This window comes from Puma concolor, chromosome C1 (genome assembly GCF_028749965.1).
Source record: "Puma concolor isolate L17-30 chromosome C1, mPumCon1.1.hap2, whole genome shotgun sequence".
NCBI classification, from domain to species: domain Eukaryota; kingdom Metazoa; phylum Chordata; class Mammalia; order Carnivora; family Felidae; genus Puma; species Puma concolor.
Window position 1 is genome coordinate 196,153,922 of NC_141674.1, and position 26,561 is coordinate 196,180,482.

Genomic DNA, 26,561 nt, shown 5'->3' on the forward strand with positions numbered 1-26,561 from the left:
ACAAAAGAGTCATTTTTTTTATAATTTATAATTAGGTTCATTTAAAATATTCTTTGAGTTCCTCAATACAGATTTTCCAAGTTACAGAACTGTAAACTATCAATAAACATAATTTATTTATCATCACAGATTTATAAACCTAAACTTCTTTTAATGAGGTTTTTCTTTCTTAAATTGAGGACTTTTTTCTAATTTACTGCCTGAAATAGCATTAACTGAGCTAAATTATTCTAAAGAATAAAAGAAAACTTGGGGACTATAATTAGTGGATATAATCAGGATTATTAGTTGATTTCCTGAAAATGTGATTTGATCTTTTCCTTTATAGATTTGAAAGATTTTTTTGTCCTTATTTTCATCCATTCATTGACACATACTTTCGGAGCACCTACAGTGTTCCCAGCACTCTTTAAATTCTAAGTATACACTAGTGGGCAAAACAGACATGATCCCTGCTTCTAAGGAGCACAGAGTCTGGTGGAGGACAGCAATCCAATAAATAAACTTACAAATAATTTCAAGTTGGATTAGCACTAGGAAGGAAAAGAATAGAGCTTTAAGATAGAACAAGGGAAATCTTGTTTTATTGGATTGTGAGAAGACAGTTAAGGAGCTGAGCTCAAAAGCATGAGGAAGAGTTGATCAAGCAAAGATGCAGGGAAAAGGGCATTTGGGGTGGAGAGACCAGGACATGCAGCGGAACTCAGGTGGACAAGAACATGAAGTGTTCTAGCAACTAAAGACTTTGCATGGCTACTGGGTAGTGAGAAAGGGGTTGAGTAGTGAAGGAGTTTAAGAGTCAGCGGTAGCCAACTTGGTTCATGAGCCTGGATTTCACTGGGGATGCGCTGGAGAACTTTCCATGACAGCTGTACTTCCCTCAGGCCATTGAAAATGTTTCTGAGCCTCTACTTAAAGCCTTTCAAGTATCAGAGAATCTTCTTAACTCAAGATGGTCACTTGGGTATGATGTTCACTCCAAAATCGGCTGGAAAGCTAATAATTTACTCTTCTTACTCTTATATGGGAGTTGGAGCGGAAAGGGTAGTAGGATCCATCTATCTGCCTGGGAATTCACCCAATCTGCTTTTTGATTGGTGCTATCGTGCATATAATGAAAATATAAATAAGTCATAGAATCATTTTCATATTTTGATACACTTTCCAGAGTAACTATTTCCTTATATTTCGAGATTGCTTTCCCCAAGTTGTTTTGAGTATATTTGGGGACATTTTCAATTTACTTCCTATTGAAGATGATCCAAGATATTTTATCCTTAACATTTTTCAAACCAAACTTGTATTTTTATTGAATTATTACTTTTTATTTTTTCAAAAGAAAGCATTAAACTATATGAAGGCCTAATGATTTGCTTTTCAAAGGATAACCATTTTTTACTTATATGAAAAAAATATGTGTCCTTTATAAACTCTACCTCATTAATTTAAAAGATCAAGTAATATTCTTATATATGTGAAAGATATGGGTCTAGGTAATTCTACTAGCCCTGTCTGATTTTAGGCCATCCTGAAAGCATGTATAATTTTTTTTTTAGGTTTTGTTTATCAGAAAATAAATAGTGAAAAGTTACAAGACAGGATTCAACTCTTCAGTTTTTCGAACCAATTGGTTTGCAAAGACCTGGGAAAAATTCTATTAATGTATAGCTCATAGCAGGTTGGGTGGAAAAGGAGTATGTGGGTTTTTCATCTGCAAGATTTTTTTTTGACCTATCTCAACACACCCTCAAGGAAACTTTAATCTAAAGGCATGTGACTGCCAATTCATTTATACAAATGTAAGAGAGCTCTTAGATTAAATTGAGTAATTCAATGTTTTTGAGGATGTGATTATTTTTATGTTATCAAAGGTTTTTAAATCTGTTCTTTCCCAAAGGGGAAGCATGAACGCTTCCACCAAAAATAATTTAAGATGTTAATTACTGTAAGTTATGAATATTCATTTATTATAATTGATGTAATAATAATTCTCAGAATGTGTGCTTATTTGGGGAAACTAAGGGATTTTGATGGCAAAAATAAATCAGTAGCACACTTAAAAGGAAACTCAGGTACAGTGAATCAATTAATACTGCACCAGTTGTCATGTTTTCAGATTAATCTCCTTTTTCTTTTTGGCCTAACCATAATAGTTGTCATTTGGACTGAACTGTTAGAATTTGGAAGCCTGTGCAAGAACAATGGAATCATCTGAAAGTAGAACCAGGAAACTTTCTGCCCTCTTAGGTTTGCTCTAGAATCCTAGGGTGGTGTTTTCCTGTGTCAGTGATGTCGTAAAGTTATCGTTGCTAATCTGAAAGTATTTTTCCTTCCAACTCACTCTGGGCAGCAAAAGCTTGCAGAATGGAAAGGGCTTAGAGATAGTGGAGAACAATGTAAGTAGAGCCAATTGCCCCAAGTGGTGGGACAGAAGCCGCGATGCCAGGACAGGCAAAATCACGAAGTCACTGATACCCCAAGAGACTCCGTGTCTATTACAAAGTGACTACTCATTTGTACCAAAGGGTACAGACAGACCAAGGCTGGGTTTTATGTGGCAAATCTTACTTTAACTCAATATAGAGTTTCCAATGCTTTAAAAAAAAAATTGTACGAAAACAAATCAGGGAGATGTACTCCTCCACTGAAATCAGGTAAGCTTCATTTCTGAATATTATCATTATGCAACAGAACTATGTAAAAGTCCAAGATTCATCAGGTAACCATATCCTTTGAAATATCACATTATCAAATGAAATAGAATATTTCATGGTGAAAGCAGAGTCCCTCTCCCAAAACAGGTGTACTTTTAGTAAAAGGAAACATTCAATCCTGACCATAAACAACAAAACTAACTTATGAGATGAATTTACTTTTTATAAATCTCTCAAGTCTGGCCTTGGTGTATCAAATGAATGGAAAGCACAGGTACATGACAAGTTGAGTATATCGAAGACAAAGATGCTAACATACGTGGAGTCCAGCATCACACTTGGCATTTTCTCAGATATCTCCTCATTTAATCCTCCCAGTAGCCCACAGAGATAGATATATTCACTTCCACTTTTTGCCCCTGGATGTCATGGCTAGTAATTCAGGATTGCAATCCAAATCTCAGTCCCTGCAGTCATAGCCCACTGTGTCCCTAAAGCCATTCTTCTCTTGGTTCTTAATGTAGGTCTAAGAAATGGAAGTGATCTTCCAATGAGGGTTTTTTTTTGTTTAAGCTCCTGGACCAATTTCCTTTTTTTTTTTTTTTTTTGAAACCATACCAAAATAAATAATTCATTTACTTATAATTAGTATGTATCCCACCTCCACTGGGTGTGAACCAAGAACACCTGCCATTCACGATTCCATAGCAAATAAGATCTATTTCTTTCATCATTATTGTTGGAACCAAGCACACTGGTTGGTCTTAGCTAGCCATGGTCCTCTTAGTATAACTTCCCTAGCACATCTCTGCAACTTGTAGATGGACTTGAGGCTCATAGGTCCGAAACAGAGACTTGGAGCACCTACAGCTAATAGTACCAAGACTGGACTTTGCCAGACATTCATTCATTTTGGAGTTGCCTGGCCATACAAATACTACAGAGAAGCTCCTTTTCACTGCAGTCCTTAAAGTTTTTTGCTGTTTTTGTTGTTATCTGTTTAGAGTCAAAGTTTTCAGAATAGAAAATACTGTTTCTTTGAAATGGTACAGATCTGAAGCAAGACTCTGTACTGTTTTCACATTTTGGCACTTTCGAAAACAAGCAATGGCAACAAGAAAGAGGAGATCAAAATCTTCAAAAGGCTAATGCATTCAAGGAGTATTGCCTTTAAACTATCAGCTCTCAGCTTTAAATTCTTTCATTTTACATTATAGTTAACCCCTACTCCCCAGAAAATGTTGAAAAGCAGAGAGACAAATATGCCATTTTCACTTATTGATAGTCCATGCAATCTATTGAGCATATTGGAAGTTTTAGAAGTAACTTGAGTACATGAGGTGTTTAGAGCCTTAAGGAGTCCTGGAGGAAATATGAATGGCTAGGACATGTGACAAGCCCGGGGCTTATGATTCAGCCAGTGTTGTAGGCCAATTATCTCAGTCAATTATCTGCTCAGCTGAGAAATCGTGCCGAGTTGAACTAAGAATATCAAATGTAATTTTAGTCTTCTGCTACCCCCTGATATAATAAGCATCATGGCTAAGAAAGTTCTGAGCACCCAGCCCCAAAAAATATAACATGGAACAATCAGTAAATAATGTGCTCAAAAGATTAAAAGCATTCCCTCTATAAAATGTTATTTTAATATCCTTATGATTTCAGATTTATTTCCAGTTGGCAGGACTTTGTTGCTGAAAATTAGTTACTGCCCTAAAAATACAGTGCATTTTCAAATAAATGCTCTAATCCATCTGCTTAAGTTTTGATAGAAATAAAAATTATACAGATAGATAGACAGACTTTCAGTAAATCTTAATCATTCTTATTATTGAAAGTTATGAAATTTAAAACTTATTTCTCTCTATAAGTAAACAAATAGTGATTAGCAAGTTCAGTAACCTGTCATGTAGGCCTGAGATGTAGTGTGTATACCACATCAGAAGCTGAATATTGTTTGCTGTCATCATCCTTAAAGCTCACGAAATATACCAGAATCCAAGTGCGTGCAGACTAACTTACACTTGTGTTTTTAAGGACATATATTTAAATAAGGCTGATTTCTAAGCCAAGACACTGGAAAGGATAGAAGTGAGAGCAGTTCTTTTAGCATTTCAATGAGAAATATGCAATGAGGGTTTAAAATATAAAGACAGCCAAGAGCCAGAGGTGCAAATGAAATCACATAGAATAAAGTCTTGGTGAATCTGAATCCAGCTCTGTGGAACTTCTCAGCTAATTATATCACTTTTACGCTTTCAGAAGAAAAAGAAAAGGAAATGATTTATATTATTAGGGACTTTCTTAAAACCGTCTACCTTCACAGTCATGCAAATGAGAACCAGTGTTAGAAAGGACACCCCTAGGATTTGGCATCCAAAGAAAGATCTATGGAGCTATGCCACTGTGCTCTCCTTAGCAAGACAGGAAAGAATAATACACTATAGATTTTTCTCAACTGGATTGGAATTAAAAATGGCTTTCTGGTGAAAGTCATTAACAAAAAATTAAATTAACCAAAGTGCTAACTATGTGAGCATCCTAGATAATTAAGGTTGTGCTTCAAACAGGACTGTTTTCCTCTATAATTGTATAGCATCAGGTCCTAACACTTTTCTTCTTTTTTAACTCATAAAAATATTGACAGAAGCATGAAAAGAACCTGCTTGAAAACATTTCTTCCAAATACTGCTTTTGTATTGTAATGCTTTGTTTCTATTCCAGTGTTTTTGTGGTTATTCTGACTTGTTTGAGGGGAATGTATAGACCATTTCTATTATGTATACAGTAAAGGGTGTTAGCGCATTTGATTTATTAAATCAATGGCAAGGTTACCTAAGGCATAGTGTAAATTCAGTGGCTGCTGAAGCATGAAACATTCACTCTCTCCCATCCTCCATCAGCTTGGTCTTGCTAATTCCCCTCCATCCCGCTCTGCTGGTTCTGTAGCCCATTGTGTCCTTGTGCAGGTGTTTGTCTCGTTCGTCTGATCTTGTGTCTGTCTTGTCCAGTTCTCCCTGCAGTTTCTTCCTGTGTGTCTGTTTGTAGATGAAGGGGCTGAGGATCAAGTGGGTCCTCTACACAGGTTCCCCAGCCATGAACCTGCCACCAGCGGGGAGAGGCGTAGGCTCCTAGCCCCCTCCATCTCGGTGTCTGTGCCTGATGATGACCCTTGCAATTCCGATGAGGAGTACTATGAGCATCCTTTGTTCAGCTCACAATGGACTACCTCTAGTGTGCTCCCCAGTGTCCCAGCGCAGAGTGCAGAGGCCCACTTAGGCCAGGAGAAAGGTGAACCAAGCATGGTCCCTTTTTGCTCCTCCTCCCCAGCCTGCAGCTTTGACCACATGCATCATACTAAGTGTACCTTTGTATGTGGGGTGGGAGGGGAAAGAGCCTGTTTTTTCCACATGAAAGTGAAGTCCCTATATAGTTTGTATGTCTAGCGAAATACCTCATGTACAAGAAGCCTTATTTGAGGCATGTGAGTGTTTTCTTTTTCTGTATCATTGCTTCTGGGAAGAAGGCAAAAAAGATGGGGGAGTGAAACGGAGGGAGCAAAAGGAGTTCAATTAAAGTTCGACTCCTTTCTGCTCCCTGTAAATAAATCAGTGGGGGAAGAATATATCCTCTTACTCAAACTGAAGAAGAGGATCCTGTATATAATTTTTCCTCTTTGGGTACATAATATTACTAGGACCAGACTTAAATAGAATTAGCCTTCTTTTTAGTGCCATGTTAATACAATAGCTCTTTAGAAGGGAAAGACTGTGAATCTGTTTGGAACAGAATTAATGTTACAAAATGAATGTATTTCTCCAAAACACTTAATCCTCTACAGAAAGTAGAGAGGCTCCCCCAGGTGACTGAATATTGGCTAACATCAGCAGACCTGGGCTAAAGTGAAGGAACTGATCCACAGCCTTTGTCATCATCCCCCCTCATAAAGCTAGAAGACCCTAGTGTATACCTGGCTGTGATGAGGGTAAAAAAGGTGGGCAGTGGGCTGCAATTTATCTCATTCTAATTAGGTAGTTTTGTAAAGGAAAACAAAATTAGAGCTAAAAACATTTTTTGCATAGGTGAAGAGGTTATTCTCAAATAGGGAGAAATGACTTGTTTGCATGAAGAGTTTATTTTCATATGAGACAGCATTTAATGTAAGGGCCGATAGTTCCAAGGCAACAGGGAATAAATTCATAGCTTACCAGCTACATTCATGATAATAAACTTCTTCAAGGGTGCTTTGGAAAACAAAGAGCCCCAATGGCTCGGACACTCTGACAGAGAAATCTAACCCATACTAAGTTCTTCCAATAGCGTGAACTTACCACAATTAAGACAAATATGTGAAATTTTGAATAAAGGACAAGTGCAGTGGAAATAAACATGATTTATAGGAAATAAGGAAAGGGAAAGCTAAAAGGTTATGTAGATTTGGAAAACATGTCGATTAAATTGATTAGACTTTATACAACAAGGTGACTTTAAAAGTCTCATCATCTGTAATCAAAATCTCTAATTCTATGCATTGTAAAAATGGCCTTAATAATAATTTGGAGTCTGAAATTTTAAAATGTTACTTACATAATTAAATGATAAAAATGAAAGTGGCTGGTGCTAAATGGGAGGAAATAGAGGAAGTATTTCTCTCCCCTCCCCCACCCAAGAATTTTAATATTTCTCAAAAAAAAAGAAAAGAAAAGAAAAGAAAAGAAAAGAAAAGAAAAGAAAAGAAAAGGAAAGAAAAGAAAATTCCTTTCCTTTCCATCTGTAGTCTTTCTCACTGGGCCATTTAAATAACGTATAATTGTTTCATGAGAATTTCATAAGAATCTTTCATATGGAGAACTATAAAACAGCTTATATATCTCCCTCTAATTTCTTAAGGAATAAAATGGGATTTATTTTATTGGTATTTGAAGTGCAAATGAGACGCAAATAAACACGACAATTCATGGCCTTCATAAGTGTGCTTTCTACATTTTAATTGTTAACGTTTTTCCATGTGGTATACATCTTTTGGGAGGATATTTTGGCAGTTTAGTTGCCATTCAGTTATCTTGGTGGTTTTGTTTTGAATTGCAGAAATAAGACTTTATAGGTAATATGCACATTTTCTTATTCAGGATCAAAGAGAAGTATACATGAACTACATTATTGGTATTTTAAGGGTTTCAGCAATAGGTTAACAGTTGTGTTGCAGAGGTAGACTTTTCTAAGTGGGAAGATTACATTTTACCTGGACCTTGTTTTTCACAATATTTTGCTTACCCATTCTCTGATACCACGTGATGCAAGGAAGGTAAAATAAATTGAATCAGGAAGTCATTTGCCTTAAAAATATTAAACAAATTAAAGTACAGTCTGAAGCCTTAAATAGTAAATACTTCTGCTTCTAAATACTAAATAAAATAGTTTTGATGGATTCCATGATAAAGCTGTTAAGGTAGTTGGTGGCTATCATTTTGAGACCAGGTGTTTTTTTAATTCCCAAAGATTCTTTACTGAAGTTTGCATGGTTTAAGTAAAGTAATAAGAAATTCATATGTAGGGGCTTACTGCATTGGAGAAAACAGCAGGTGTCTAACAAATGTAAAGGTATTTTTCAGTACATCTATGCATCTATCTTTTCATGATCATCCATCGTCCAGCAGCATCATCTCTTATTTCCAGCGAGCTTTCTATACGTGTGCCACTTCCTGCCATTTCCACCAAGGGTAATAGAGCAATAAAACCCTTTCAGCTCTCAAGTTTTTAACAAAACAGTCTTTTATCAAGAGTGTAAAAGGCATCATTATTAGCAGATTATATATAATAATTTCCCAAGCAATACGTAATGCACGTCGCATTAGAATATTAATTTGCTCATCCAAATGGGAAAAGAGGTTCTGGTGAGGTCAACATAATGGAGCTGAAAGTGTTCCTTGAATGATATTTCTGCCATTTTGTGTATTGTTCTGTGGTCATGATGTCAACATCTTTTTCATCCCTAAGAAGAAGAAACGCTAGAGGGAACAATGGCTGAGGAAGAGAAACCTGCCACTCTTCCTGGGAAAGAGTGCGGGGCTGCCAAGGCCTCAGACCAACCCAAGGGCCTCAGTGAGGGCCAAGTGGAGTCTAGTGCGGAGGCCCAAATAGTTCCTGAAGAGAGTGCCCCAGCAGGGGCCCCACAGGAGAAAAGTGTAAGGAGGTGTCTCCAGAAGTAAAAATCCCTTCCTCTGCTGGGGAAGGTGTGTCTTTCCTAGGATTTGCATGTGTTTTGTTGCAAATGATCTCTCCGGCAGCTTACCAACCTGATGCCTTTCCAATGCTATTCCATTGCTTGGTCTTCTCATGGTCCCAAGACCACTGTTTTAGGTTTAACGGGCAGAGTGTGGCTTGCACAGGTGCTGTGTGGCAGCTAGGTTTTCCACCGCTGCAGCTGATTCTTGGTTTTACTTTGCCATGATACGATACGCTTTGCGGCCAGGCTGACGATGCTGTGTGAGCTTTTTGTCCGCCCCCTCATCTCAAGTGTTTGCCAGTCACATTGCTAATACATGTATATTTTTATTTTTATTTTTGAGACAGCGATTCATATGCTTTTCTTTCAAATCGTAGAGTTGGATTTTGGCACATAGAGGCTTAAATGGTAGAATTGTTTTTGTTTGCAACCGCAGTGTGCTATATTTTTTATGCTTCGATGAATACTGGTTTGGTTTCCTTAAAAGCTCCTGCTGATGCTTCTCATATCATTTCCTCTCCATGGCAGCCAACCTCTTTGACCATCACCATATCTCTTGAGTTTTCATTCATCTAACCTTTATTAGAAGTTCATAAAGTATTTCTTTTCTATTGTTACAACAGGACACACAAGTATATAAGGTAATGATGATCCATACACTTGCTCTTCGAGAGATGACTGAATTTTCTTATTTGCCCCAAATCTTTTCCAGATAATTACATTTAGCCCTAAAGATCACAGTGAAATACCTGTGACAAAAGTGAGACTCTAAAACCTTTCGGGTTAGTGAACAAACCGAAATTGAAAAAAGAGTTGTTTAATTTCTGGGAAGCATCTTTAAAGCCAATACTACTTAGTGTCTCATCATTAGTCATGTTCCAGAGAATGAGGTCATGACCAGGGAGAGAAAGATGATATAATAACTGACTCTTTTTGAAATGTGTATTCACATGACATCCCAGTATTAGCAATATAATTTAGATTTTCTAATATCTGTCATGTAGGTTAACTAAAATGATTAGGAATTAAGAATTTTGAATTTGTGGTACAAATTGATTTGTCGACTTTTAGGTCATATCATATAAAGTTAATAGCAAATATTTATTTACATTATAAATATTTATATAAAATATATTTATAGATAAATATCATAAATATTTATTTATATTCCTGAAATTTAATCTCAGATGATCTCTAAAAAATTATGTCAGTGACCTTTCAGTGTTCAAAAAATTGGCCCTGGCATGTGTAAATCAAGGTAATTGAAACTATTGATACTTATTATGAATTAATTGGCACTCTGCCCATGGCCTGCCAGTTCATTTTTAAACGAGAACAAAAATGAAAAGTTCAGTAGACATTCATCCTTTTTCATAGTTAGTCCTTAATGTATTTTTATACCGTAATGTTACTGACTTATTCAATATTCTTTAATTTATGATTTTTGTCTGTAGAAGGCACATGAAATTTTTTTCCACTACAATATACATGACATACTATTTAGGAAAGACCAAATAAAGGAGAAAGGAGTATTCAAACTACACACTTAACTACAATTCCTGTATGCATAGATTCTCAACAGGAGTCCATTTTAGCAGTACAAATATATCTCAGTCCTGACATTTTCATATTGATTTTTAAATGGGTAGCATGCCTGCATGTTCCATAGTTTCATTTTGTTTTGTTTTGTTTTGTTTTGTTTACCCTACCATTCATTTGTCATTTCAAAATATAATTTTAAGCTTACTGCCTGAAAGCACTTGCCTATTATTTGTTTAAAAATCAACCCAATTACTTCAGGTTTACTTCCAGCCTCGAAGATGGAGTTCCATGATCAGCAGGAATTGACTCCCTCCCCAGCTGAGCCATTGGACAAGAAGGAAAAGGAGTCAGAGGAACAAAGTAAGCCTGGTGAAGACCTTAAACATGCTGCCTTAGCTTCTCAGCCTGAGACGACTAAAACTTCCCCTGATAAAAAGGACACGCAAGGCACAGAAGAAGAAAAAGCACCCACCGCCCTGTTTGGGCATGCTCTTGGTGCCGGGCTGGAAGACATGAAACAGAAGACAGAACCCAGCCTGGTGGTGCCTGGTATTGACCTCTCTGCAGAGCCCCCAGCTCCAAAAGAGCAAAAGGACTGGTTCATCGAAATGCCAGTAGAAGCAAAAAAAGATGAGTGGGGTTTAGCTGCTCCCATATCACCTGGCCCCCTAACACCCATGAAGGGAAAGGATGTGTTTGAGGATATCCCCAAATGGGAAGGGAAACAATTTGATTCTCCCATGCCAAGTCCCTTTCAGGCTGGAAGCTTCACTCTTCCTTTAGATGTCATAAAGAATGAAATAGTTGCAGAAGCATCACCCTTTGCCCCTGCCCTATTGCAGCCAGATGACAAGAAATCTCTGGAAGAAACCAGTGGCCCAGTGACTGCCAAAGATAGTTCTAAAGCTGAAGAGCCTCATAAGGATAAACCTGACAAAATGGCAGAAGCACCAGCCTCAGAAGCAATCACCTTACCCAAAGATGCCCACATTCCAACTGTGGAAGAATATGTCCCAGAGAAAGTATTAGGAGAAGAAAAAGGGGCGATAAAGCAAGAGAGTGTGCAGAAAACAGAGATCTCAACCCTCAGTGGACAGGAAGCTACACTTACTGAAAAGGAGTCTCAGCTAAAGCTTGAAGAGAAAACGACCATCTCTGACAAAGAAGCCATGCCAAAAGAGAGTGAGCCCCCCAAACTGACAGATGAAGAAACAGGCATAATTCAGCCCTCCGTGGAGCACACCCTCTCGAAAGAAGAACAGAAAGGCCAAGATACTACCACAGATACACTAAAACAAGACTCATTCCCTGTAAGTTTGGAGCAAACAGTTACAGATTCAGCCATGACCTCCAAGACACTGGAGAAAGTCATGACCGAACCAGCTGCAGTAAGTGAACAGAGTGCAACCCAGGACCTTTTTCAAGAAAAAGTTGCTGATAAAGATCATAAGGTTGAAGGGGTTGGGGCTGAAACGTCAGCTGAGCTTGACATGCCATTTTATGAAGATAAGTCAGGAATGTCCAAGTATTTTGAAACATCTGCCTTGAAAGAAGAAGTGACAAAAAGCATCCAGCCAGGCAGTGATTACTATGAACTAAGTGACACAAGAGAAAGTGCCCAAGAGCCTTTTGATACCGTATCTCCTGCATATAAAAACGGTGACAAGGGACTTCAGGCAGGTAAAGAACCCCAGCCCAGTGCTCCAGCACAAGAAGCAGGGTATAGCACTCTTGCACAGAGTTATCCATCTGAGGTGCCTGAAGAACCCAGTTCTCCTCAAGAAAGAATGTTTACTATTGATCCAAAAGTGTATGGGGAGAAAAGGGATCTCCACAGTAAGAATAAGGATGACTTGACATTAAGCAGGAGTTTAGGACTTGGTGGAAGGTCTGCAATAGAACAAAGAAGCATGTCAATCAATTTGCCCATGTCTTGCCTGGATTCCATAGCCCTTGGATTTAACTTTGGTCGGGGACATGATCTTTCTCCTCTGGCTTCTGATATTCTAACGAACACTAGTGGAAGTATGGACGAAGGGGATGATTACCTTCCAGCCACAACCCCTGCACTTGAGAAAGCCCCATGTTTCCCAGTAGAAAGCAAAGAGGAAGAAGAACAGATAGAGGGAGAAAAAGCTACCGGAGAGGAAAATGCTCAAGTTGAGACATCGTGTGAGTCACCTTTCCTAGCCAAAGATTATTACAAAAATGGCACTGTCATGGCCCCTGACCTGCCTGAAATGCTAGACCTGGCAGGCACAAGGTCAAGATTAGCCTCTGTGAGTGCAGATGCTGAGGTTGCCAGGAGGAAATCAGTCCCATCAGAGACTGTGGTTGAGGAGAGTAGCGCCGGCTTGCCCCCTGTCACTGATGAAAACCATGTCGTTGTTAAAACAGACAGTCAGCTGGAAGACTTGGGTTACTGTGTGTTCAATAAATACACTGTCCCACTGCCATCACCTGTTCAAGACAGTGAGAATCTGTCAGGGGAGAGTGGTTCCTTTTACGAAGGCACTGATGATAAAATGCGAAGAGATCTAGCCACAGACCTTTCGTTGATTGAAGTAAAATTGGCAGCTGCCGGCAGAGTCAAAGATGAGTTTGGTGCTGAGAAAGAAGTATCCCCACATATCCCTGGTGACAAATCAGTACTGGGTAGGGAGTTTGATCAGGAGAGGAAAGCTAATGATAAGCTGGATACTGTACTAGAAAAGAGCGAAGAACATGCTGATGCAAAAGAACATGCCAAGGCAACAGAAGAGGCCAGTGATAAAGTCGAAACATTTGGATTAGGAGTAACCTACGAGCACCCTTCGACCAAAGAACTGCCCGTATCAAAAGACACATCACCTCCTGCGGCTGAGAAAGCTGAGACAGGTCTTAGTTCAGTCCCAGAGATAGCTGAGGTGGAACCATCCAAAAAAGCTGAACCAGAACTGGATGTCATTGCACAGAAAGCTGACCAGGGTCAATTAGATGTTAAAATCAGTGACTTTGGACAGATGGCTGCAGGACTGACCATAGATGCTGCAAAAGCAACAGAACTTCAACTCGAAGCTACACAAGATCTCACCCCCTCATCTGCAGTACCTCAGGAGGGAGATATGTTTCTGAGTGTTGATCCTGGCCACATGAAAGAAGGCACTAAAACCAGTGAGACAGAAATCAAGGAGAAGGTGGCCAAGCCTGACTTGGTGCACCAGGAGGCTGTGGACAAAGAAGAGTCCTACGAGTCCAGTGGTGAGCATGAGAGCCTCACCATGGAGTCTTTGAAAGCTGATGAGGGCAAGAAGGAAACATCCCCAGAATCCTCTCTAATTCAAGATGAGATTGCCATCAAATTGTCAGTGGAAATACCTTGTGCACCTGCTGTTTCAGAGGCTGATTTAGCCCCAGATGAGAGAGCTGATGTCCAGATGGAATTTATTCAGCAGCCAAAAGAAGAAAGCAAAGAGGCCCCAGATATATCTGTCACTCCCTCTGATGTCACTGAGCCATTACCTAAAGCCATCGGGGCTGAACCAGCAGAGGCTCAGAGTGAAGAAGAAGAGATAGAAGCCCGGGGAGAATATGATAAACTGCTCTTCCGCTCAGACACCCTTCAGATTACCGACCTGGGAATCGCAGGTGTCCGGGAGGAATTTGTGGAGACCTGCCCCAGTGAGCACAAAGGAGTCATCGAGTCCGTGGTAACCATCGAGGATGATTTTATCACTGTAGTGCAAACCACAACTGAAGAAGGGGAGTCAGGTTCCCACAGTGTGCGTTTTGCAGCCCTAGAGCAGCCTGAGGTGGAGAGGAGACCGTCCCCCCACGCCGAAGAAGAGCTCGAAGTAGAAGAGGCAGCCGAAGCCCAGGCAGAACCCAAGGATGGCTCCCCGGAGGCTCCAGCTTCCCCTGAGAGAGAAGAGATTGCCCTCTCAGAATATAAGACGGAAACCTATGACGATTACAAAGATGAAACCACCATTGATGATTCCATCATGGATGCTGACAGCCTCTGGGTGGACACTCAAGGTGTGCATTTTTTTTTTTAATTTTCTACTTCCAAATAAAATCCCATAACCTAATGGATTTTTTCGATTTTAAACATTTTTTAAAATGTCCCTTTATCTCGATTTTGCATTTTGTTAAATATATGAAGGATTTTGTACATTTGTTACTAATGTTTTCATTGTTGTTGTTGTTGTTGTTGTCATGGTTTGCTTTGATCCACAGATGATGATAGGAGCATCATGACAGAACAGTTAGAAACTATTCCTAAAGAGGAGAAAGCTGAAAAGGAAGCTCGGAGACCATCTCTTGAGAAACATAGAAAAGAAAAGCCTTTTAAAACCGGGAGAGGCAGAATTTCCACTCCTGAAAGAAAAATAGCTAAAAAGGAACCTAGCACAGTCTCCAGAGATGAAGTGAGAAGGAAAAAAGGTTCATTTAACAATCCCTTCTTTCAAAATGTTTTTGAATTTGTTATTACTCTTTTGTAAAAGAAACTTCCTTACAGTGGTAACTAATTATTTATGAAATTTCGTTCGGTTTTGCTCCAAGTGTTTATTTTCTCCTGATGGTATGCTTTTTGTGTGTGTTTTTTTTTTATTCATAGCAGTTTATAAGAAGGCTGAACTTGCTAAAAAAACAGAAGTTCAGGCCCACTCTCCCTCCAGGAAATTCATTTTAAAACCTGCTATCAAATATACTAGACCAACTCATCTCTCCTGTGTTAAGCGGAAAACGACAGGTGACTGTTCAATTGTGCAATGTGGCTGGCAAACATAGATGTGTATTTTTTTTATCTCATTACCGTAGCAGCTTCTTCATTTTGTTTTTCTTCCAAGAATCTTAGCAGTCATGAACAGTTTTGCTATTAAGTGTCTTGTATCATTATTCTTTTTTTTTTTCTCCTCCCTGCAGAAGAGGTCATGACCATCTGTTTCTTTGTTATGCTCAGACTTAGCAGTGATTTTATCTTGGCATTGTGCTCTAGTGTCACGTTCTGGGGATTCCTATTTTCATTCTGTGTGTTTGGTTAGAGGATGACGATGAATAGGACTGTGGTATGCATTCTCATTATTTTGCTTATTTCTCTCTCTCATGCTTAAACCCATACTATATTTGTTCTATTTTCTACATGGTTACTGCCAAATCTGTTACTGATGTTGATGAATTTACCAAGAATGTACAGTGATTTCAAGATTGGAAATGAAAAGCAAATCTGGGGTAAAATTGTGATTTCAAAATTACTTTGCTTCAGATGAAAGAAAAAGAAAAGGAAAGGAAATGGTCTGGTCATCCCATCAGATTTTATTTTTCGTATCCAAAATTAGCAAGGCTTTCAGTTCACTGTACTCCATCTCTTCACTGACTTTTTGTCATTGGGATTTTCTTAAATGTGTTGGATGCAAACTGCTAATTTTCTGATATAATTTAGTATTCAGAATTCCCAGATAAAACTCCTTCCCCCTGAATCTCTTAGAACTTAGGTGCGTTTGTATTTCACTACCTCATTTTTCTGTCTTCTCCAAATACACTTGTTTTTAACTCCCCTTGAAAAAGTAGTGAAATGAAGGAGCAAAACGTATTACAAATCACAAAAAAAAGTGCATACAAATATCTATAATGCGAACTCTATTCCTAAATTTCAGTACCAAGTATTTACTTTAAGTGTGTGATTACCCTCGGATAATCTTAATTTATAATACATTTTATTTTAGCATTTATTAAGTAGCACACTTGTAGTCTAGAAAATAAGATATCAGATTGCTAAATCAGAAAGGAATATTTACCTTTACAGTGTATATTGGAAGTGCCTTTATATAAACCTTTGGATGGCTTTAAAGGTTAAGAGCAGGATTAACCTTTGTAAGAAAAAGAAGATCAAGGTAATTGGTGGTTTTATGATAGTCAGTAAAATTACAAGTTTTTTATATTTGTGTTCCTCATATGGTAATCATCTCATGAGCTTTCCTTCAAGAAGCAGTCTTTCAGGAAGTATTTGAAAGTGGAAGGCTCAGAATTATAAAGAAACCTTGATGATAGAAGTTCAGGATGAGGAGCTTTTCTAAATTAGACGTTAACATGCTATTTCTAACTCTTATATCACATCTTAATTCATTTGCATTAAACTCGAAATTTTTCTTCTAATTAGACAAATGCTTGACAGACTCTCTTGGTTTGGGCATCAAAATCAGATATCATACGTAAAAGGATGAAAGAGTGTATCAGGATTATGAAATTTTAGAGGAAATGTCAAATGGTTTGGTGAAGTGTCTACATGTCATTGGTATTCGATTTACCACATTGAGAGTAAACACCTTTTTAACTCATTCATTCAGGGAAATTTAAGATGTTTGGACTAATTAGAATCTTAGTCTGTTCAGATATTAATATACTAAAGCAGAAAGCATATACCAAACACTAGATGTCATTGGCTTGAAGCAAGCTCTATGTCGCAGAAATTTAAGAAGTGCTACAGATACATTAGGGAAGCATCATTTGCACTGTTTCTTAAAAAAAAAAAAAAAAAAAAAAAAATCATTCCAGAATCTGAATCTTACTAGCCAGTCCTAAATAGCATATAGCATCTTGTAGACAGTTGTTTTTTTGTGTGTGAGAGCTGCATGTGACATAAGAAACCTTTTTGAAACTCATTTGGAGTGCTTATAAGCTTTAGATTTTTCCGCCCTGACGTTTTCCCTTATGAAAGAAGATTAAGGAAGAAATAACTACACAAGCTTGTGCCTTTCATTTTCTAAGCACAATTTTTAAATCGAGATCGTTTTTCTAAAACACAAAGGGTTGTTTTCAATCATGAGAGATATTTGAGTCAAGTCAGGTAAGTCATCAACAGAAAATGTGCTGGAGATAGTAGAGTTTAAAATTGGAACCAGAGGTATTAAACAGCAGCAAGAGAAACAACAGTAACAGATGTGGTAATAATTTCATACAGGAAGTGCATGTGTAGAACATGTTCTATATTACTGAATTTGAAATTCCTTTCATGTTTTCTTTCCTTGACAAGCTGTTTTTCTTCTCATGTGGTGCGTTTCACGTCAAACAAATGTGTCACTCATGTTGTGAAATGAAGGGGTACAGAGGAAAAGGGGTTGGCTGACCATGACAGTTTGAATATAAAATGTAGAAATATCTGTAGGTATGCCACTGGCCATAAAAAGAGGGCTTGGGAATCTCCATGAACGCTCTTTTACATCATGCCAACCCTAGAAACCAATCACTCCCCCTTTTCTTAAATTTGACAGTATTTGGATGGTGTTCTGTGACTTCCGTTCTAAAGGATCTATGCTTATGTAGTAATAAGATTTAAAGGTACCTTGGTAACCAATAGGAAGTTATTTGGTGTGCTTACCTGTGCTTTGGTAAACACTGGGTTGTATTAATTAGCACACATTGTAGTGGGAGCCACATGCTATAATGTTGGTTTTCAGATTTCTTCAGTTACTGAATTTGAATCTCAAAATAAGCAAAATTTTGCTTTGCGTTAGTCTGTTGACACAACTGAATAACCAAAAGAGATTAAAAAATGCATTGTGTGGTTTTTAGCCACTAAGTTCGGGGTTGTTTGTATCTTCTTTTTTCGACAGCAACAGGTGGTGAAACAACTCAGGCTTCCAGTGTATTTAAACAGGCAAAGGACAAAGTCTCTGTGAGTAAAATGGTTTTTTCCTTGTTCTTCACTTGAAGCTTCCTTTGGTATTGGTGGCAATGTTTTAATAACTTTAGTTGTAAGTTAGACTTCAGATGTTTACTCTTAAATGTCATTTTGTTTATTTATTTATTTACTTACTTATTTATTTTTATTTATTTATTTTTAATCGTTCATTCGCTCAGAATGATTCTCCATGGCATTTGGGCATGTCTCAGTATCTTCTAGAATGACATCTGATAGTACTTGGTGAGGGCAGAGCTGGGATTTAGGCTGTCTCTCTTTTAGTAAGATAAAAACAAAGAGCACAATGATCTGGCAAAAACAGGGAAGCTCAGTTTATTTACTTTTCATGGAATCAAGATAAATCACTATAATCCACACTAAAGTGTACGTTATAAGACATTTTCATTATTGTTATTACAAAATAAGAATATGAGAAAATTAAACAATGTAGATGAGCAAATATAAGTAAAAATATATTATAGTCCCCTTATCTAAAGAAAACTATAGTTACCATTTTGATATAAAATCTTTATTTTTTCCTACATATTGATAAGTTTAATGACAAAAATGGAAGCACTGTGTATCAGTTTTTTACTAAAACAATGAATAGATTTGTTTATTAGATTTTAAATTTGTAATAGATTTTAAAACAATAAATCAATAAACAGATTTCCCTCTCATGAACCAGTCTTGTACATCGCTTTAATGACTACATTGCATTGTGTTTTATTTATTTATGGTGATATACATTATCAGTTCCCTGTTACTTGACTTTTAAACTATTTTTATTGTCGTTTTAACACTATTACTCTAGAAATCTTTTTGGCTTAATCTGTGAATGCATCCATATGCTTTTCCTTAGGATAATTTCCTAGTAGTGAAATTATTGTTTCAAGCAGAAAGTCCACATTTAAAGTTTTTTCCTAACATTATCAAAATTGTCCTCTAGAAGTGTTCTACTGACTTATATGTTCTCCAGCTGTATATAAGAGTGCCCATGTTCATTATTATTACTAGATATTCTTGTACTTTTTCTATATTTACCAAGTTATGGGGATAAAATATTGTTTTAATTTAGTTGCATTAATGATGTTTAACTTCTTCATATGTTTGTCTTTCATATTTCTTTTTTATTGTACTTTTTATGTTATTAACCATCATTTTTTAAACTCCCAAAAGACCAAAGCAAACATGAAGTATTTTACTCCTTTCTGATTGAAAGAAAAAAAAATTAAAAGACTACTAAAGAGGGGCACCTGGCTGACTCAGTTGGTAGAGTATGCTACTCAATCTCAGAGTTGTGAGTTTGAGCCCCACTTGGGTGTAGAGATTACTTAAAAATAAAATCTTAAAAGAAAGACTATTAAAGAAATCCTAAAATTACAAAACTTTGTACAAATAAAAATATAAATACTTTGAATGATGTTAACCAGTAGTACATCACAATGTTCTAGGTTTTAGACGTCACATGTAAATCACAACTCTTTGCTTAGCATTCTAAAAACTAGTCAGATTTTAGACTTTCACTTTTTATTTATTATGAAAAATAGAAATACATTTCCAATGAGAGCCAAACTGTTTATATCATTTTGAACCTAAAGGACTTTATGTTGATTTTAAAAAATCGATTTTTATGTTTCCAGGCATATTCCTGAACATATGGCAAGCAATAGATTCCATTTACTGCTTTGATAAATATTGGGCTTTATTTTGAAAACACTGTAACTTCAAGATTTCTCTTTACCTTTTGTTTCTGATGGGCAACTAGTGAATTGTGGCTAAGAGCAGGGCTATGAAGCACACCAGGTCTAGGTCTTGAACATTTATTAGCTCTAATAAATAGCTCCCTATGTCTTAATTTTCCAAAACTAAAGGGAGGGTTAAAATTCCTATATCCTACTTTGTGAAAAATAAATACAGTAAATTATAAAATAGTACACTGTATTGTGCTTAGAACATAGTATTTATTCAATAAACAGTGATCGTTGTTGTTATTGTTGTTGTTATTTGAAAGGTAGAAGTCTTCAGGAGCAGATAAAGTAAGTCAGCTTTCCCCCATTAAAAAAAAGCATTTTTAAGTGGACATTGTTTGGAAAATCTTTTGGGTTTTTTTTTTTTGGCTTTTAATTCCAGTTGGTTAACATACAGTGTAATATTAGCTTCAGATGTACAACATAGTGATTCAACACTTCCCTACGGCGCTCGGTGCTCTCATCACAGGTGCCCTCCTTAATCCTCACCTATTTCACCCATCCCTCTACTCCCCTCCCCTCTGGTAACCATCAGTTTGTTCTGTATAGTTCAGAGTCTGTTTCTTGAGTCTCTCTCTCTCTCTCTTTCCCTTGGATCATTTGTTATGTTTGTTTGAAAAATATTTAGGAAATTTTCAAGTCCCTTGGTCTTCAAGTAACTCATTGGGAATTCGCATTAAATGCTTGTACTTAGAAAAGAAACCATATACATCTTCTACACAGAACTAATTTTTTTCCTTTATAAATGCCCATCTCCCCTTTCTGAAGAACAGAGATAGGCCACCATTCTTTCTAACTTTTTCTCATTTAACATTCTTTCCCCTCATAACCTCACCCTCTTCCTATAAATTTCCTTTATAACCCCAAGACTAACCTGTTTTTATCTGTGACTTTCAGTACATTCCTCAGAACAGTTCTTTCTGATTTTTCAATTGATCTTTATTGTGAGCCTGACCTATAATCCTTCATTTGTTGCGTATTTGTTTTGTTTTTGTTTTCGTTTTAAGCACAGGATTAGTAGTTGTCTTTCATAATTTGAGGCAATCCAATTATTCCATTTTTTTCTCTCCTGTATCACTTTTGTAATTCACTATTTTGTGGGTAGCATCAATCAAAAAAGAATGACTTGTGCCGAGCCAGGTGCATGTCCCGCTCAAGGCACTGGGTCTGGAAAACGAGAAGTGATTTGTGCAATCTGTTAATGGGTCTGCCCTGTTAAAGTGCCTGTGGAGGTTAAAACTCGAAATAAAGATGTCGATTTCAACTGCTATTTTTGTAACAGCAAAATCATATTAATTAATGAAATAAAATCTCCTTGGCTTCTTTATACTTTTCTGCATTTTTAACAAAGTGCCCTGTGAAATATGCAACATGTCAGCATAGCTTTCTCTAGAAGCCATATGTCCAACCCCCTGATGATTCCCACTTGAGAAATATCTCTCCAGGGACTAGCAACACCCGTAATTTAAGTCCTGTGATTTTTTATGGGCAATGTCTTTAGTGCTCACTTTCATTTTTAGAATTTATAAGACACCGTACAAACTGATCTATGCATAAAAATGTTGTCAATTCTATGGTAAAACTTGGCCCCCAGTATGCATTTTACTCATAAAATGTACTAATTTTATATAAACTCTGTAATTTTTTTTGACGAAATCAATGTAGACATCTGAAAGAACAAAATGTATTTTCCATTATGAGACCTTAAATATACCTTGTTCTAAAGTTCTTGAAATGTGATCAAGATTTTTATTATAAATACACCTTAAGGGTTGTATTTATTAAAGGAACAATTCCAACAGACTCTCAAGATATTTTTCAAATATGGTATCATTGAAAGACCTATGGATTAATCAGATTTTCTGCATAGAATTCATGAAGAGTATTGTAATCTGTATTCTCATATATGAGCATTCTTAAGTTAGTTGCAGTTAACATCTGTTCAATGAAAATCTCTTGTTCTCACATAATATGCATTTCTGTCATTGATTATAACCATTTATCATGTGGTCTTTTTAGATGTCAGTATTTAATTTCTTATATGTTTATACATTTTTTATTTTCCTTTTACTTCATAGTTTTGTTTATTTTGTGATTTTGTTTGTTTTCTTTCATGGCTAGAATTCTACTTTGTCAAAGATTCCTGCCTTTCAGGGTAGCTCAAAATCCCCAAGATGCAGCTCAGCCTGCCTTAGTACGTCTAAAAGGGCTACATTTTCTGACAGTTTTTCAATAAAGCCCACCTCAGCAGGCTCCACAGACCGTTTGCCATTCTCAGAATCAGGGAACAAGGTAAGGCAGCAGGTCAACTGAAGTTTCAGAAAAGAATATAATTTCAGAGGTTGTAAGACACAGTTCAGTAAATATATAAAAACAGAGACTAAACTCTAAAGTGTTTGACATATAAACAATAGACTCTCTTATAAACAAATAAAAGTTTCAATAGTTATTAATAGTCTAATCAGTAAAAAAAAAAAAAAGCCTCTATCTAGGTATACTGTCCCTTATTAATTTATTATTTGTTTATTTGGTATCTTGTAAAATTTCAGATACAAACCAAAAAAATAAAATATATATGCTATTATACATAATATATAACATGTAGCATATACATATATATAGCATATAGCATATAATGTATAATATGTAATATTGTATAATAATGATGAATTATATATAATATGATAGACCATTTGGACTCAGTCAGACACATCAGGATTTAATACTGCCTCTGCTACCTATTAATTCAGTGATTTTGAAAAAATTACATACATTGATTCAACCTGTTTCCTTGGCTATAAAATGCATATAGTATTTTGTGGCAAGAATTAAATCATAAATGGATGTAAAGTGCTTAGAATTCCTGTCACATAAATGCACAACATACGGTAGTGTTCATTGTTAACTGTCATCATGCAATGCCCACTGCCAGTCCTTTCTGATTAATGAGTTTTCGTGCTTATCAAGAGGTTTTAGTAAAAATTTTCATTTGCTGGAGATTACTTAGGTAAATTACTATTTTCCCATGTTATTTAGAATTTGAATTTCATGATTAATTATTAGCACAAACTCCAGAATAATAGATTTTTATAGCACCTCTAGGCAAAGAGGAACCCTGTCTAAGTTTCAAAGTGGAAATGCTTATAAGTATATGAAATTCAGTAGTGTGTATTAAAAGAAATGTATCTATCAGCACAGGAAGAAATTAGCCAGGCTAACATAATCACTTTGTATACCTGAAGATTCACGAGAACCCAATGTGTTTTTTTCCCAATCAGGATGGAGTAACCAAGAGCCCAGAAAAGCGCTCTTCCCTGCCCAGGCCCTCCTCTATCCTCCCTCCTCGCCGCGGTGTATCAGGAGACAGAGAGGAGAATTCCTTCTCTCTCAACAGTTCCATCTCCTCTTCAGCAAGGCGGACCACCAGTAGGTTTATTTTGATTTGGCTTCCTTTTTAATCCCTTAAGTGGAGTAGAGCTTATTCTAGGTCTATATTTTACATCTTTCAAACAAAACACACATTGAAAACAAATTATATTTCTTCTAAGAATCAGAAAAGCCAGGGGCACCTGGGTGGCTCAGTCGGTTGAGTGTCTGACTTCGGCTCAGGTCATGATCTCACAGTTTGTGGGTTCAAGCCCCGCGTCAGGCTCTGTGCTAACAGCTCAGAGCCTGGAGCCTGCTTTGGATTCTGTGTCTCCTTCTCTCTCTGCCCCTTCCCTGCTCACGCTCTGTCTCACTCTTTCTCAAAAATAAATAAATGTAAAAAAAAATTTTTTTTAAAGAATCAGAAAAGCCAGACTATTGATGGATCCAAAACAGCTGCTTGATTCAAAATGATTGTTTTGGAAAATGAGTACCTACAAGGAAGTAATTAATAGAGAAGACCAATAGTCAGGAATTTTTTTTTAATATGTATCTATATAAGCTTAACTTCCTTAGAATTCCAAATCCTAAAGTCTAACTGGGAAGTCAGTAATCAAAACCTAGGATCCTGCTCAATTTGGTAGGAATTTACATTCCAGGGGCACCTGGGTGGTTCAGTCAGTTGAGCGTCTTGATTTCTGCTCAGCTCATAATCCCACGGTTCTGGAGTTTGAGCCCCACATTGACCTCACACTGACAGTGCGGAGCCTGCTTGGGATTCTCTCTCTCCCTTCTCTCTGCCTCTCTCTCTTTCTCTCTCTCTCAAAATAAATTAAAAAAAAAAAAAAAAGAATTCGCATTCCAATGTGGGTGTAAACATAACATGTTCCGTGCAATAGTTTAAATTTCTTTTGGTTGATGGCCCATAATGAACTAGTTGGCGTCATCACAGTTTAAGGAAAGAATATAACAATGTTCCAATCATTACCCACTCGTGTGGTGTTACTACCAAGATTATCTGGTTGAAGGACAGATGCAAATTATTTTCACAAATAGGTTTCTATTACAACAAAAATAGCTACCATTTATTTAGTACCTGAAGATGCTAAGATCCTAAGACACGTTTTTCACTCCATTTAAGTTAATAATGCTGATGGTTAGGTAAAAATAACCTCGTTAAGTCTACTCATGAGGAAACTGACCTTTTAAAGAGGGTAACTTGTCTGATGCTACTAAGCTAGAAAGTGGTTGAATTGGTTTTCAGCCCACTGATAACTTCATCCACCTGCCCTTTTAATGTCTTTTTTATATTTATTTATGTGGAAGAAGTAATACTAGAAAACTATGTAGAATCACTTGGAGAATAATATCTCTGTCATTTAAAAACCATTAAAAATGGTGGAAATTGCTCCTCCCATCACATTATAGTTGATTTTGTTACTTACTCTTAAAATATTTAATAAAAATTGGCCCACTTCAAATATTACCATTCTGTATGACACTTAAAGCATATTTTTGCCTAGAATTAAAGTGTTTATTATATTTAGAGCAGTTGTGCCCTACACCATCTAGTTTCATGAAGCATTAACATTCTTTGAAGTATATGCCAGGAACCCTTTAAGATCACAAAACTATTTCTTCGCAAAAATAAAGTATTCAAACAAACTAGCAAAGAAGGCATTGAAAAGATAGTGATCCCCAGAGAAAAGACTTCAGTTCCAGATATCCGGAGTTGGAATTGGGCACCAGCAATATGGAGGCTGTTCAGACAAGACAAAGGCACCAAGTGCTTCCCAAAGGTATACCTTGAATTAGGCTTCTATCTGTGGTTATGGGAGCAAAATGGTACTTTATTCATAACTTCACATCTTCAAACTACTGTGCTCTGCCCTCTAAAATGCATCCATATATAAATTGTCCTTTATGATTTGAGCCAATTCTATTTTGACTTTCTAACTTTATTTACATTCATAAGCATGATGCATTTTATTATTTGCTAAGAAACATAACTCGTACCCTGATAATCTCAGGACATTCGGTTTATTTTGTTTCCCTATAGCAATAGCTAAAAAGCCTAAGGACAACTAAAAGAACAAGTACTGTGCTTCCTCCCATTCACCCATCATCTCCGTAACTACACACAGACACATTCTGGCATTTTGTACCACTACTGAAAAGATTTGAAGGAAACAAAGCTATGCCCTTAGCACAAACAGAGAGAAAGGCATTGTCATCGAGGAGTTGACAAGATTAATAAGAACACAGTTTCATAAAGTAATTTGTAAATATATATTTTCTCATAGATATATTTCACATTGTTTTAGTATTTCAGATTTAATTAACTCAGTTTCAGAACAAATAGGAAACACTCGAAGTTGCCATTTGATGACTAGAATATAATTTATTATACTTTGAATCAATCCTATCTATTCAACAGTGGTGGTAGGGCTTAATGCTTTTGGTTTTTCTTCATTCTCCAGATGTAACACAAAACTTTCATTCCTTAGTTTTCTGAAGCTTAAAGTCATTTTCTATGGGTATAGAAAGGACTCTTTAAAAACTGTTATTTCTTTTAGTGAAACTTGTTATGCACATGGAGAATATTGCTTCAGCTCAGTCTCCCTTGAGTAAAACACACCTCAACACACTGATTAATTCTGAATCCAATTTGCACTGATAAAAAAGAAAGTATGTTGAGCTCCTACTGTATACAGATCTCATGGAAGGCACCAGTACAGTGACAAATAACAGAGAGAAGTTTCCGCTCCCCAAAAGACCTGAGCTATTCAAAGGTAATGAAGGCATAGAGAAAACATTTAAGGAGGAAATGAAGTTTCTGAAGAGATTTTTCTGAAAGACAGAATGACTGACTCAAACATCAAAAACTTGGTCCAAAAAAGAACTTTGTAGCAAAGAAACCTTAAAAAGCCAAGTTAGCTGTGGCTGTATCATCTTGGTCTTGAAATGTCATTTCTGTGGAAAGCAATAAAAATCATAGAACACACACTCATCTGTCATGTTAGTCTTCTTATATCCCATTTCCTATTGTCAGTTAAACAGTCTGCCCATGGTTAGCCCTTACACGTTAAAAAACCAGAAGGACACAGGGCAGCTTTCGCTTATATGTAAAAACTATTCACTGAAAGAAGTGAAATGCTCCTGTTTCTCCAGGAGACTGAACCCAGGCCAGTAGGTAAATAGATGTTGTCTGTAGATTATAATTATCTAAGAAACTCTCTTGAGCTCATTCCCTGTAATTGTTCCAGCAATGATTAATTATCCCCTTTCTCAGGCAGAACTTCCCACACTGATGACCAATTGTACGAGATGACTCAAAGATCCCTTTCACTTCATTGATT

At 36.8% G+C, this 26,561-nt stretch overlaps 1 protein-coding gene across 26 annotated transcripts in view; it reads left to right on the forward strand.

Annotated features, from left to right (window-relative positions):
- MAP2 (microtubule associated protein 2) overlaps positions 1-26,561 on the forward strand; it is a 141,275-nt gene that overhangs the window by 90,699 nt on the left and 24,015 nt on the right. For 3 of the 26 annotated variants that reach the window (XM_086719490.1, XM_086719492.1, XM_086719502.1), the window contains 6 exons: positions 10,681-14,439; positions 14,641-14,847; positions 15,023-15,157; positions 18,018-18,079; positions 21,958-22,128; positions 23,115-23,262. In XM_086719490.1, the coding sequence (XP_086575616.1) occupies positions 10,681-14,439; positions 14,641-14,847; positions 15,023-15,157; positions 18,018-18,079; positions 21,958-22,128; positions 23,115-23,262 (4,482 nt within the window). Of the gene's footprint in view, positions 1-8,805; positions 8,888-10,680; positions 14,440-14,640; positions 14,848-15,022; positions 15,158-18,017; positions 18,080-21,957; positions 22,129-23,114; positions 23,263-26,561 lie in introns of those variants that run through there. The other 23 variants (XM_086719498.1, XM_025934483.2, XM_086719504.1 and 20 more) reach the window with 13 other exon arrangements.